At 34.2% G+C, this 15,262-nt stretch overlaps 1 protein-coding gene across 4 annotated transcripts in view; it reads left to right on the forward strand.

The window, feature by feature from the left end:
- Positions 1-15,262, forward strand: part of LOC136033659 (alpha-aminoadipic semialdehyde dehydrogenase-like) — a 372,653-nt gene that overhangs the window by 352,338 nt on the left and 5,053 nt on the right. Inside the window, exons 1-7 of one of the 4 annotated variants that reach the window (XM_065714489.1) lie at positions 24-102; positions 3,592-3,783; positions 5,841-6,057; positions 8,694-8,911; positions 11,124-11,339; positions 13,502-13,681; positions 14,840-15,068. In XM_065714489.1, coding sequence (XP_065570561.1) covers positions 3,601-3,783; positions 5,841-6,057; positions 8,694-8,911; positions 11,124-11,339; positions 13,502-13,681; positions 14,840-15,068 — 1,243 coding nt within the window. In that variant the 5' untranslated portion in view covers positions 24-102; positions 3,592-3,600. Of the gene's footprint in view, positions 1-23; positions 228-3,591; positions 3,784-5,840; positions 6,058-8,693; positions 8,912-11,123; positions 11,340-13,501; positions 13,682-14,839; positions 15,069-15,262 lie in introns of those variants that run through there. The other 3 variants (XM_065714490.1, XM_065714488.1, XM_065714491.1) reach the window with 3 other exon arrangements.

A 15,262-nucleotide genomic window follows, 5' to 3' on the forward strand; every position in this document is an offset into this window, starting at 1 on the left:
GAAAATAAAAGAAAATGTAGGTAGCGCTGCAAGAAAAACAAAAATAAATAGATGTACTTTTGTTGAAGAAACAATAAAATCACTCCATTTTCAAATATTTTTGTAGGAATGTTTTCTGTTTTTGTTAGGCTAGACTGAAACAACATATTCGTGACGTGCGAAGTTACATACTGGTAAAGAAATCAGACGTTAAAAAGAAATATAGGTCTTGCTATTCAACCTTCTAGGTAAATTATTGGATGTCTTGATTACTCTGCAAGCTAAAAGACAAACTGGAAAATATTGAGCAGTCCATATTAGGCCTATTAGCTTAAAAATAAAGTGAAAGTACCATCAGATGCCATTTTTTGCTTTTTCTTAATATAATAATTGCTTATTATGCAATTTCAATTTCAGGTCCCTTTAGGACCCTTAAAAATATTAATTTAATTCTACATTTTTTGGATATAAAATAAGTTGTAACATTTATTTCAGTAAAAGGTAAAATTCTAGTAAATTGACTTCTTGCTATCTCAGAAAGGGTTTAGGTTAGGAAAATGAAACCTTCAGGGATGAATCTACAGACTAAAGTTTGTCCTGGGAAGGTATTTTGAAGCAACTACCTCGACTCTTCTCCCTCTAGAGTGCCCTTTTCATACCAGAAAACATAGAGAGAAATAATCATTTACAAGGGTCCAAAAAAGGCTTAAAACTGAATTTAGAAAAGAAAAGTTATTATTATATTTAGAAAGAGCATAAAAAATTACCATCTAGTGGTGTGTTCACTTTATTTGCAGATCAATAATATGAACTGCTTAATATTTACCAACAATCCTACCACTTGTTGTACCTTTTAAAACTTTTGAATTGCACTAAAGTTTAAAAGCCAGCTGAAGCAAGAGCAATAAAAACAACCAGTAGCTGGGGGTGGTAGGATTTTCTTTAGGGAGCTCCATGTCTCCACTTGAGATTGTTACCTAACTACTGATATGGACTATTAATGCTAGTAAATTTTTAGTGTTCAATATTATCTAGCTAGCATGAAAATGAATGCATATCTTATTCTTTTTTTGCTCTTTCACAGCACAATAATCACTTCTGAGGAAATTACATTTTGACCCCTTAAGGAGGCCCCAGAAAGTAAAAGAATCTACAGTAACCAAAACTTTCAGACTTGTGTTTCTAAAAAAATTGTCTAGTCAGAAAAAAATTGGGTTTACTACTTCAGGGATAGTAAATATTATTTTCCTTAGTCTTGATAGTAATTTTTTTTTTATTCTGTAGAAATTCTTAAAAAGAGCCTGAAACCCCTCAAAATGACATCATAACCAAACTGACATTATTTTTGAGGGGTGTCTAGCTCTTTTTAAAAATTCTACAAATGTACAAACAACATTTGTTTTTTTTTAAACATGTTTTTAAACTTTTGGTCACTATGGACTGTGTTGAGTCCTTTTAACCTTATAAGGGTCAAAATCTAACCTACTCCCAAAGCATCTACTGACTGTTAACAGTAAAATTTTCAGTTCAAACATATTGAAAGAGTTCAGGTAAATAAAGCAGACAATTAGCAACTAGCTATATTTATCCCATTCTAAATAGCCTTCAGGAATGTGGAATGGAACCTTTTGAGTAAAGATGAAGGGGTAGCAGTCCCCCTTGTATCCAGGATAATTTCCATTTGTTTTGCATTTCAATGTTGCTTTTTTATTATTGTAATACAATTCTCATTTCTGTCTATTTTTCATTTATTTATTATAAATAACTAAACTGATTGCACAACATTATGATTTAGAGCAAAATACACAACTGCATGGGAGTGTGACCTTGGAAACTGGTAAAGTTGCATATGCTTTTCAACATGTTAATCATACTGGCTATCTGAAAAATTTCGGTTTCTTGAAATCCTAGTCAGTTTTCACCAAAATTATATTTTGCAGAGCTAAAAGGTTTAATTCAAGAGTTAACTGTGGTGCAATTTTTTCTTTTTGTATTCAAAGACTTTCCATATTAAGAGATGAGCAGTCCCTCAGAATTCATATTGAATATTTAAACCTGTTATATTCCTTGACATCAAAGGAGACTATATCCTCAGGAACTGGGGTGGCTTTATATGCAGCTTTTAACAATCTTCAACAAATTTGCTATCTCAGAATATTTTATTCATTGTATTTTGGTCCTATTTAAAGAACTGCTCTTTGCTGTTGAATAATCTCTGTTGTTGCTTCTGAATTGTGCTAGGCTTTTAAACTTCCGTTCAAAAGTGCTCTCCTCTGATACTCTTGGGACACTGATTTCAACATAATCAAACTTAGAAAAAAAAACAACAAATAAACATGCATATATGCACAAATCTCTTGGGAAATAAAGAAATTTCTTATTTTCTCAGGTAAATAGTTGAAAATATTATTATCTAATTTTCTCTCCTGTTGAGTTTGATGCTGGAATTTTCATCAAAATAGCAAAAATTTTTTGGGGATGTCTTCTTTTCTCTTAAATTGTGCAAATATTCTTAATTTCTTAATATACTAATGCAATATCTTGTATTATATTCTCCAGCTGTATTTTTGCTAAGATGTTATGCAATTTTTTTCTGTAGCCTCTATTTAATAGCTTCTCAATTTATATTTTAAGGCCTTCTCTACTTCTATTACTTTACATTTTCTTGTCTTCATCTTGTGGTGTCAAAAACTTTTTATACAGAAATATTTTTCATTATCATACTTGGGCTTTTTTTGCTAAAATTCCTTGCTCTTTTCTATTTTTCCTGAAAGACTATTTGCTGCTTTGCAAGCTGTATTTCACTTACCTTTTGTATTTTATATGTTTTTTTTTTTTTGTATTTTATGGAATTTTAAGCTCTCTAATTTTATATTAACTTAGAAGATGCAGAGCTTTTAAAGAATTTCTCTTTTTTTGGCACCCGAAAAATGCAGAAATCTTAGTGTGAACTGTCAGTCTAGTTAGTTATAATCATGTCTCTTGGGGTCATATTTATGCTACCTTTGGCTGCTGAATCAGGGAGACAATTCCAATCATCTAACACTTGAATGTATAAAGTTGTTTTTGGAACCTGTGTGGTCAAGTCTTATCCTAAACTCTGTGAATTTCATAACTTCCTTATAAGTGGTTATAATCTCTGCATTACAGCTTTTAATTAGCTCTCAAAAATACTAAATGGTCATCTGTACTTTTAACACCAATAATACCACTTCTATATGGTTAAGTGAAAGTGTGCCCACAGGAATCTTTTCTGGAGGAAGGGAACCTGAAAAACATTTTGCATGGGGACAAAGGTGTAAATTTTTTTCTCAGAAAAGCATCACATTTTTAATGAATATTATGAAGGTTTGTGGTTTTGTATGTTCTCAGTACCCAAGGTGGGATGGGGACAAAGACCTCCTTCCTGCCTCCTGTGGTTGATACCTTTGCCTTAGTGTCCTGTTTCAATCCTTTCAGTCTTCCATTCAAAAAAAGAAGATCCATAAGACTCAGCCTTACCATCATGAAAGTTTTGCCTATAATGACTTATACTAACTAATCTGAATTAAACAGAGATTCAGATTGCTTTTTTTATTATTGTAGTGTATTTGAATATATTTCAAATTTCAGGAATTTCTAATGCTTGCTGCAAGTAGAATATCAGGAGTTCTAGCAAGCCCATTTAGAGCCACCACTCAAAAATTAGCATTCATGGCAAGTTCAGCTCTAATTGAGAATCCTAAATATCAGTTCTTGAAAGATCTTGGTCTTGAATCAGTCAACAATGGAGTTTATAATGGAACTTGGTCTGGTAGTGGGGATGTAAGTTTTTATTATTATTACTAAAGCTCTGTGTAAGTTTCAAAAGTAATTATTTTGTGAAATTTTTTGATTCTTGTAAAAAAAAATGTCTGGTGCAAGATGAGATAACTATATTTCTATAACATCATCATGTAATAATATAGCCTAAATTAATCATAATAAATTTGGTATCTTAAAAGTATATGAGTTAGGTAAGTGGAGCTTTCAGGAGTAGTAGCAGTACTTAAATTATCCCAGGGAAGGTTTTTTCAAGCTCCTGTCTCTACTCTGTCCATATTTCTAAGCTTTAGAGGATTGTGTATAAGACAAATAATCCCTTTGGCAATAACAGTTTGCTCCTTGATTATTTATTTTAGTCTTATTTTCTTTACTCTATGCTTCAAAAGAGAATTCCAATGATTTAAATAGGAAATTAAGCTGTAGTATTTTTTTTCAAATTCAAGACACATTTGACAATTTATTTAAAATCTTATAAATAAAATTATTTAGAATCTTATAGAACCTTTCAAATCAGCATAGGAATAAGGCACAGAAAACAATTTCATTTGGGCATCTGTTTTGAAAGATTTTACTCTCACAGCACAAAGATTAGTTACCTTTTGTAGGAGGTTGAGGACAGGACGGAGTGGATTTCCCCTTGAGACTGATCCATAGAACTCCTAGAAAGGAGAAATCCTTTACTTATGACAAAGGAGATAGTAAGGGGAATGAATGATCCTTGTTCATGTGTGAAAACAATAGCAAGGATCTACTTCACTTCATGGCTTTTTGTTGTGAATTACAGGATTTCGGGAAAGAATCATTTTCTAGTATTTTAGATAGGGTAAGTAAGCAGTTGATTTCAGTAATGGATCAAAGATTACTGGACAGTGAAAAAATATTGCATGATAAATTAAATACGGAATGACCCTTAGAGATATAATTTTGTAAGGAGTGCTGAAAGTATTGTTGAATGTCTGTGAGTTGTTTTCTTTCTTTGTTATTTTTCCTTTTTGTTGTCATGGACCATACGGCTTTAAAAAATTGAATATCTATCTGTCTACATATATATTATATGTAATTATGTGAGTTAGTTTATGGTATTATGTTTATTTTTATAATTGTTATGTTATCGTTATGTACTAGGTTATGCTATAGCTCTGTGTATTATTTTGTGTGCAAATGTATTGTGTTTTTTTTTTATTTTGCCATGGCCCAAAGTGTATTTTGTTTTGCAATAAATAAAAGGTAGAAAGACAAACAAAAATAGATAAAAATTTAACACTATATTACAAGTCATTTCGTTGATTAAAAACAAAAAATGGCACAAAATAATGTTTACACCAGTTAAAATATAAAAAAAGGGGAACCGAGATGGGTATTTCATAAAAATCCATATAAAAGAAGTAATAAAGGACTTGAAATACATGCGTGAATCTCATTTTTTTTTGGAAGGGACTAGAGTTTAGGTTTTTAGTATATACAAAAACTGTTTTTTTTAGGTTCTGTAACACCTTTCCAAGAATTTCAGTGCAGGAACTCAACCCCAAAATAGTGTTTCAGAGTTGGCTCTGACCCCTTTGCCTATCGACCTCTCTCTTCTAGTTTCATCCTATGATAAAACATTTCAATATCATGAATTCGATATCATTCAATATCATTTCAATATCTGAATGAAAAAATCATTCAGAGCTGCTGAATGTCAGAGAAAAAAAAAAGGAATGACACTAATACTGTTTTACTACATGCAAATTTTATTTTCTTACGTTTTATTGTTTTGTGAAATTTCACAGTTTTTCTAGTATAATTTTGCTGTTTTAGTACCATCATAGTTGATTCAGGGGTAATAAGTATACAAAATTATAGCCTACTTTAAACTCATTTGCAAACTTATATTAGCAGACATTTAAACAAATATATGCAATAAAATATTTGAACATTAAACAATTTTTTAAATTTGTTTAACATCAACAATGGTCTCAAGTAAACATAAAAAAGGACAAAGGGGTGTTGCAAAGTTAAATTTGGCTCTGCATAACATGTTCAATATTATTGTGATGATTTCATTTGTATTCTAGTTAATATCCTCAGTTTGTCCATCAAATGGTTCAGTTATAGCCCAGGTGCGACAAGGATCAGTAGAGGACTATGAAGCAGCAGTAACCGCATCCAATGAAGCATGGAACATCTGGGCTGATATTCCTGCTCCTAAGAGAGGAGAAATAGTTCGACAAATTGGCGATGAACTAAGAAAGAATTTGAAGCCATTGGGCCAACTAGTCTCTCTCGAAATGGGTAAGCTAATTATCTTAACCCCTAAAAGACCATAGATATTCAACAGTTTTATGTAACTGGATTTCTTACAGTATATGTAATGAAATCATGTCTATTTTCAGTTTTGTCTATAGATTATTGTTGACAGAACAAAAAAATTAGCTTATTTACTAGCGATAAGGAATATAAATATTCATTTCTAAGAAGCTCCAGTACACCATACGCATCGTATTTTCTTTTATTATGGGATCGAACCTGGATGAAGAGTAGGGCTGGAGAGGAGAATCACCGCACCCACTCCTGAGACTGGTGTGGCGAACTTTCTATGTCAAAATCTCCCTCTCCCTACTCGAGTAAAACAGGCTGTTTGTGCTTGTCTAAGAGATTTGTAATGCTATAGATGCTTTCATATAGTAAAGCAAGAAAGGCAAATAATTATCGCCGGTTTTTCTAAAAGATGCAATTCTGCAAGGTAAAAGGTAATTCTGTATATATTTTTCAAGAGGAAGAAAAAGGTTAAGTCAAGGAAAGCTGATTTGCTCTTTGATAAAAAAAAAAATTGTGGGCTAGCAATCGACTGCACATGATCAGTTGTAAAATTTCCTTCCATCGAGTCAGATAACTGTGAGCTAAATGTCTTAATACTTATATTTTCTTTTCTCTAATAGTGTGATTTATAGCCCCATTAAATACAGGATTTTATGTCACAATTCCTGGTAAACATGTAATATTTTCAGAAAATTTTAAACTTGATTAAAAGGAATGGAGCAATGGCTGTCTGGGTTAAAACTTGGGGAAACGTGCTTAGCTTAGTTCTGACGAAGTTCTCGAGTCATAAGTCCTCCGAAACCGTAAAAAAATGTTTCGTCACGTTTCAACTTGAAGTTGAAAAAAATCGTGCAGCGAGGCGATATTTTCAAGAAAAAAAGAGATTGGATGTTGGAAAATTAATAACAAGCGTTAGATTGTATTCTGTATCGTAGAATATAGACTGTAAAGAGTACAAGGATCTGGGAATCTAAGAAAATGCATGGAAGGAGGTGGCAAAAAAACTTGGCGACCCAGGTAAAAATGTGTTTGGTATCTGGGAATCTAAGAAAATGCATGGAAGGAGGTGGCATAAAGACTTGGCGACCCAGGTAAAAATGTGTTTGGTATCTGGGAATCTAAGAAAATGCATGGAAGGAGGTGGCAAAAAGACTTGGCGACCCAGGTAAAAATGTGTATAGTATTTGTACAATCTTTGGAATGAGTTGCCTAGCTAGTTTGCTTGCAGGTAAAGTAAACAAAGTAAGTAAAGTGAGTGGTTACAAGTGAAGTAAGGGCAGAAACACAAAGTAATCTCATTTTTTCTTCATCTCTTGAAAAAAGACAAAAGTCGCCTTCAGTGCGAATTTTGTCTTGCTCCACGAACTACTTTTTTCACAAGCTATATTCTGGAGCGCTCTGTGATAACTTAGCTTTACTATCTCAGTAGCTGACTGGAAAGGTGTCGGACAGGGCAGCCAGTGACAACAGTGGCCAACCATGGCAATCGCAGCAAACAAGTTAAAAACAGTTGCTAAGTGGATCTTAAGAGCAGTGAAGTTTCAAAGGTTAAAACTACTTTGCAAATATTTCTCCTACATAAATATGCAGACAGTCTCAGTGCAAACGAGAGACTAGAGTTCAAGAACTGAGGTTTCTGTTAAAATCAGAGACCTAATGAATCTTTCCGTTAAAGCTCCATAATTGAAATCCAAAATTGACACAGTCTTTTCAAGAAGAAAATTCCAGACATTAAAAGCACCCTTAAGCTATTTTGCAAGACAAAGAGGAAAGTACATAGACCTTCAAAGCCTTTTTTTAGATCTTGACAAGTATTGGTCTCAACTACCTCATATAACTTAAAAATCTGTCCTTGGCCCTGAACTCTTAGGGCTCTGATCATTTTATTCTTGAATCGTATCTATTGAAGAAGAAGAGGAATAGTATGACATAAACATTTTGGGTAAATTTTTATGGCTGCCCTTGCTGTTAAAGATAACAAGTATATGTATTGTGGCAATAATTTACACCTATTAAATGGACAAACAAGTTTTTTAACTGAAAGCTACATTAAACCTTAAAACGAACAAAAATTATTACGCATATGAGGGAGGTCGTCCCCTCGTCGATACATCGCTCTTTGCGCTAAAGTTTGAATTTTGTCCCAGTTCTTTAAGAATGACTCCTGACTCACAAAGGCCGTCTAATTTGAATAAAAAGTTCTTTTAAAAGTATTAAAAAAAACTTTGGCGTAAGAGCGAGGTATTGACGAGGGTGCGGCCTCCCTCATATGCGTAAGGATTTCTGTCCGTTTTAAGTTTTGATGTTGTTTTTTACTTTCAGTTGAAAAAACTTCTTTTTTTATTTGATTTCTGATGGTTCTTTTTAAATGATATGGAGAAATCCAGCTCCCCCCCATAGAAAATTCCATTCCCCCCTGAAAAATTGCTCAATGGAAAAATCCTTCCATGTAACCATGTTAATTTTAGTGTCTTAGTGTTTTAAACAAAGATATAGCTAGAGGTAGCGAGTTGAATATTGGATAATAAAATCAAGGGTGCTATTTTAGTGTTTGTTATTGTGCTTCTATGCACTTCTCTCTGAAACTTTGACGCATTTTATTTTTTAAGGTAAAATATTACCAGAAGGCATTGGGGAAGTGCAAGAATATGTGGATATTTGTGACTACGCAGTTGGTTTGTCAAGGATGCTCGAGGGAAAAGTTTTACCGTCTGAAAGACCTGGCCACGTTTTATTGGAACAATGGAATCCTTTAGGGGTTGTTGGTGTTATCAGTGCCTTCAATTTTCCAGTGGCTGTTTATGGTTGGAATAACGCAATAGCATTGGTAATATTATTTTTCATTTGAAATGTAATTGGTGTAAGCTTTTTATCTACACCATACCCTTTTCCTATGGAGGTCCTCGATGCTTCTTCAAAACAAAATTTATGCACAACGCAATGCGTAAAGTAATTCTTATCAATATATAAACGTTCCATAGTTCAGTTTGACCAGTCTATGCACCAAACAGCGAAAGAATTAATAAAGAAGCCTCATTGCTGGTTTTGATTTTAATAGACCAGTCATGAGCTTGAAAAGATTTACGTAATCTTTTGTATGAATGTATTGAATGCACAATTGTCAAAACGTTTTCTATGAGTTTTTTTTGTCTTGTATTCTTAATCTCATGGTACATCTTTTTACCGTCTTTAGTAGATTTCCTGACCTTTTCGGAGGGGGAAGGGGGCTAAAATTAAGCAAAGCAAAACATCAGGAGTGAACTTGGTTTAATTGGCTTCTAAAAAGTTCATATGCTTGACTGCTGTCTATCCTATGGACTGAGTGATCCGTGTGTCTGCTTGCATTAATGTATTGGCTCTTGAACATGTCCAAAATGGTCAGACATCCTAATATAAGATGAGACATTACGTATAGTACTCTGCACCTATATGGCATTAAATGCATGTAAGTGCATATTCGTTAAATTAACCAATTTTAAAACTCACTATTCATACTGATTAATTGTTGTCAGTAATGTACAGTAAAAATACTGCCCATAATATTCTTTTATATAATGTTCAATCTTGTTTGGAGTTACTAGACCGCAATTACTTATGTCACAGGTTAATTTTATTTTGTGATCCAAACATTCCATTGCATAGGTTGGAGTTTTATAAGATATTTGTCATCCAACCCTGTGAAATTCTGAAAAGACATGCCGCTATTATACAAACTGTTTTAAGAGCCACAAATGATCATAACTGAAGCTTTAGGGGGAGATAAGACGTTTTCAGGTGGATAGGGGGGATTTGATAGCTTAAAAAAATATGTTATCAGGCTTTAAACTAATTTGTATCCGGAAAGTGTTCCATTGTTTTTTTGTATTTTTGAATTACTTCGTCAAAAAACTTCTCAGGTGAGCTTTTTCTTACCTTCCTTCTAGGGGTTTTAATCCATGTAAACCTCTTTCCAATACTACTAACAACTCAGTGCACCACCAATTTGCCTTCAGCCAAAACAGCTACGCACGCTCATCCATCTCAATTTATTCCAGGCCTCCCTTTTTACATCCTCCCAAGAAGCTCTCATTTCCATTAAATCTTTTAGTACGACACCCTCCCATCCCATTAAGGGACGACCTGCTTTTCGTTCAGCCATAGACGACTGGCCGACAAGGACGATCTTTGGCAGTCTGTCGCCTTTCATCCGCTGAACGTGTCCTAGCCATCCCAAGCCTTTCTCTCATTATAGCCCAAGAAAGCGGAATTAAATCTCATTTTTCGCACAGGTTACTGTTAGAGATACGGTCAATCAGACGGGTACCCAGAACAATCCGTAGGCAATTTGCTTTCGAAAATTTGTTTTAATTTTTGTATTTTTTTTTCGTCTGGTAATGCCTGTAAAATTAAACAGTTTGAGTAAAAACTAGAAATGGTATACAATTTCCTGTTGTTCTGAACACTCGCTCCTAAACAATATGAAGAGAAAACACTCTCTTGATGACAAAGCAATTGTCTTGAGAACGTGAATAAGCAGTATTGTCTAATACAAAAAAAATGGCTTAACGATGACTTGATGTTGTTGCATCCAAAACCAAAGGGTTTTTATCATGCTTCTCAGAAAATGAGTAATTGCTCTTCTAAGATGCTCTTGTGGGCCTTTAGTGACTGAGTGCCTTTGTGAATGCACATTTACTTCGGAAAAGGTAGTAGCAGGGGGCATTCATGATTGTGACAAAACGATTACGCTCAAATAGCGCCTCCAACAATATAACATACATGTACTAAATTGAGGCCACAATATTTAAGTGCACTTTATGTCCCAAAAATTATAGGTCGTAAACTGCTAAACTGGAATCAATTCACGCTTAGATATTCACTATTTCCTCTAAAAAAAGAGGGCATGAGAATGGGTGAGGGGGGGGGGGGCCCTGTGAAGCTGAACTCAAACTTTAACTCAGTTTTCGTCACATTTAATTCTTTTTTTGCATTACCAAATCGAAAAGTGAGCACAAAATTTTGTTTAAGTAGGATTTCTAGTTATAAAATTACTTTCTTAGGTTTGTGGAAATACTCTTTTATGGAAAGGTGCTCCTAGTACGCCTCTCTGTTCTATTGCTACGACAAAAATAGTCGCCCAAGTTCTGGAAAGGAATGGTTTACCTGGTGCCATTTGCTCTCTGGTGACAGGTGGTGCCAACATTGGCGAAGCAATGGCAAATGACAAAAGACTCCCTCTTTTGTCTTTCACAGGAAGTACCCAAGTTGGAAAGAAGGTATACTTTGAAAATTTTATCATTAGATTTATTAGTCAAATTTAACGTTGGGTGAGGGCTTCCAACTTTTCTCGTCCATACCTATTTGAATCTTATTGCGTAACGGGACAGCCCCTTTAGACCAGGCTGTAAGATTTTTAATGATACTACTTTGTAGCCTAAGGAAAGTGTAAGTAGTGCAAATAATCGCTTTTCGGATAAACTTTCTTTTAATATCTTAAAGATAAAGTGATTGAACTAGATGAATGAGACATTTTCAGGATTTGCTATTTCTACTGATTTTTGAAATTTTTGTCCCCCTGGATTTACTATTTTCTTTAAAATATCAGAAAAAGTTTGTACAGAAAGTGATTATATGCCCCCAATCCTGTCTAAAATCACCCTTTGCAACTCATTCTCACATCCCCAGTGGATGAGTATACCTCTGGTTAGGAGCCTCTGATAGGGTACTCACCCTTTTTCGGTAGTGGGGATAATTCACTATTAAGTTTCAGAGGTTAATGTTTCTCATGTACGCAACCTTCTTTCTTAAGAGGAGAGCAACTTTGTATCCATTTTTGATGCACACCATCTATTTTTTGCTCTTGGGAATATTTCAATTCCCCACTTTATGTTCAAGTTTTTGGATTTGTTAAACAACACGGACAAAAAAAAAACAAATTTTTTCTGTCAAACTTTAGGGTTCAAGACTCATCAATACATCCGGCTATCAAACATAAAGAGGAACATTTTACAATCTCACCGCAGAACTTAAAATTTATACGTCTTCACTGCGCTTTACACAGCTCTGGCTCTTTTTCAGTGAATCCAAAAACTTGAATGAGGAATGTAGAGATACGATAGAGTGTAACAGAAGAAACAGAATAAATCAATTGCCAAGGCTTAAAGAAAGCTTTTGGTTTATGCAATTTGATGGAAAACGGCCTAAGCTTTATGTAGTGCTATGTATTTAGGAAAAAGTAACAGAATACAAAATATTGAAATTTTTTACGGAAAAAGTGCTAACAGTGTTCTCGTACGTGGTATTTCCCCAAATTTTGCTATGGAATATGTGATAAATTAATCGAGTTTTTAGTGCAAAAGCTTTTAAAAACATTTTACTTGAAGGTATTGAAAACAGACCTATAAACCGAGAGCGGATGGAACTGATTTAGCAGAAATGTATTATCCGCGAGGAATCTTTTCAGAAGAAACTATTCAAACCAAACTAACTTTTTGAGGAAACAGTTTTTGTTTTAGGATTTAAGTGAGAATAACCTTTAGAAACTACAGTGTGTCAGCTACAGTATATTTCTGTACTTAATGTATTAAATCAAGTTGAGTCATCTTGAAACGAGATGCAGAAAAACAGTGTTCGTCCCAATCACCCATCTCCCTCGCTACCTCTTACAAAGTAAATATCCCTGTTCGAAAATGATCGGTAGATACATATCTGCGAGATGTATGTTTCACCTTCTTATTCATTTTCGTAAAAAATCAGTCATATATAAAGTTATGTTCAGTAGTCTTGGAGGGGAGGTGCTAACACATTTTTTTCCTAATCACGAACTGTCTTCCCGTCTACTATGAAGTAAATATCTCCTTACAGGCGTGATTAGAGGGTAACGCTTTACTAGAAGAATTTTTATCGCTTTCTCACTTAGAAAAAAGGTGTTATAGGTTCTTCCGTTTTTGGGATTGATGGTATTTACTATGAGCATTTCTAGCCTCAAAGGTTAGTAGAGTGATATTATATATTACTATATTACTAGAGTGATATTATATTAATATGTTACTAGAGTGATATTATATATTACAAAAGTGATATTATATATTACTTGTCCCGTGGTGGTAAGCTGTGAAGTTTTTTGTAAACTAGAAGTCTTTGGGAAAAACTGTTTGGTATGCCGCATCAGGCTTAACTTTACTCTATGTATGATGCTTGGTTTTATTGCTCAAGAAAGTTAGGTTAAGTTTAGTTTCGATTTTAGCTTCTTTTAGAACAACTTAAAATAGAGACTTTTGAACTGTAAAGTTTTATCGGTATACAAGCTAGTGAACACCTTGTCAAAATAAACCCATGCCGTGCAATCAGCCAAATTGGAAAATTTAGATCTGTGGGGTTGTCTCCATATCAAAGAGTTGTGAGGTTGTCTTTATTTTTTCTACTTGTTATTCTACAGGTTGGTGTTGCTGTGCAAGAGCGTTTCGGTAAACATTTGCTTGAGCTTGGTGGCAACAACGCTATAATCGTTGCCGAAGACGCTGACATAGATGTTGTGATTCGCGCATCTCTTTTTGCATGTGTTGGTACAGCTGGACAGCGTTGCACAACCACAAGAAGATTAATTGTTCATGAAAAGGTACATTTCTTTTCTTCTGTTAAATTAGTTGTTTCTGTTTTGTGTGACGTAGAGCAACAGTCAACTATTAAAAAAATAAATAAATAAAAAGTCAGTGACGGAAAATGACATTTTCAATATCTATGAGTGAACTGGCTCTTTTATCCTATCCCACTTATTAAAACTTCAATATTCCAACGTTTAGTTTTTTGTCTATTGGGGACAGTGGCTGATATTTATAATTCAAAGAACTCGGGACAAAACTTAGACTCACTAATCCCGATAAACAGAATTGAAATGGCTAGCAAATCCATTCGAAAGTGCAAGTAGCTTTCCTGTTATTTACATTGTCTAGACTTAGAAAAAGTAAAAGGTTTAATCATTTAGCAAGAATGAAGTAGAAGATTATGAAGCGAGAGGGGAAGAGAGAGAGAGGAAAAAAAAAAGAAATTTGCTGAAGAGTTAAAGAAAAGCTCTTACTGTTTATCACAGCATAAATGTCTTACAGTAAATTACTATCTGCTCCACTTAAGATTTTTGGGACAAATCAACCTCGCACATTTCTTCATGACTCCGCTTTCGCGCGTGCGCAACGATCAATAGCTACGTAGCGTTGCGCGCTGAGATCCAAAGGGAAATTACCCTTTGTGCGAGCTGTGATGTGCCCCATTTCTGGAACAAATTTTCTTTACTTAATGATGTTTATGCTTCGATGCTTATGTTCAAAGATTCCATGTCTAAACTGTGATTGTTAACGAGTTCTGGGAAGTTGCTTGGTAAAAATAGTGTAAATTCTAACCTTAGTTTCGTCTTTTAAAAGGGCATGGACCGAATGAGATTGACATTGCGTCTTTTGTCATTTTTCCTTTTAGTAATAATCATAAGAGGTTAGGCTTCTAAGATTAAGCCTGTGTTTTGTTACTACATTTTGATAAATTATAGAATCAAAGGATTTTTATTCGTGTGTACATGTCCTCTTTTAAATTTTGTTTAAAATATCAGCATAAACTCTGTGGTGGAAGGAGTCTTCTTTTCTGGCAAAATTTTATGAGGAGCAAGTTATTTGAACTGTCTTAGCGGGAATATCCCCTACCCTCTTGTTTACATGTTTGTTGGTTAACTTTGCTAATAAAATATTGTAAGGTGAAATCTAATTGTGGATTATCTTTTGGCTTTCAGGTTTATGATGAAGTTTTATCGAAGCTAGTCAAGGCGTATAGTCAAGTAATCGACCGAATTGGAGATCCTCTAGAGGAGACTACTTTGATTGGACCACTTCATTCGAAGTTGTCCTTTGAAGGCTATTTGAAGGCAATTGAAGACGCAAAGGCTGCGGGCGGCAAAGTTGAATTTGGTGGGAAAATTATTGAGAGGCCTGGCTTCTATGTTGAGCCTACTATTATTTCAGGTATGTGTTATCAAAGAAATTGAGTACAGGGACGTACGTAGCAACTTGTTTGTGATTTGGAACTATTTTCGTAACTCTAATATCCGAGAAAAAGGAAAGAGACTAATGCATATTATTCGTATAAATGAATGTTCTTAAGATGTCTTTAAGATGTCTTCTTTCCTTGGAAATTCGTTTTTGTGGCCTCATGATGA

The sequence above is a fragment of the Artemia franciscana genome, chromosome 12, assembly GCF_032884065.1.
Source record: "Artemia franciscana chromosome 12, ASM3288406v1, whole genome shotgun sequence".
In the NCBI taxonomy this organism is placed as follows: Eukaryota; Metazoa; Arthropoda; class Branchiopoda; order Anostraca; family Artemiidae; genus Artemia; species Artemia franciscana.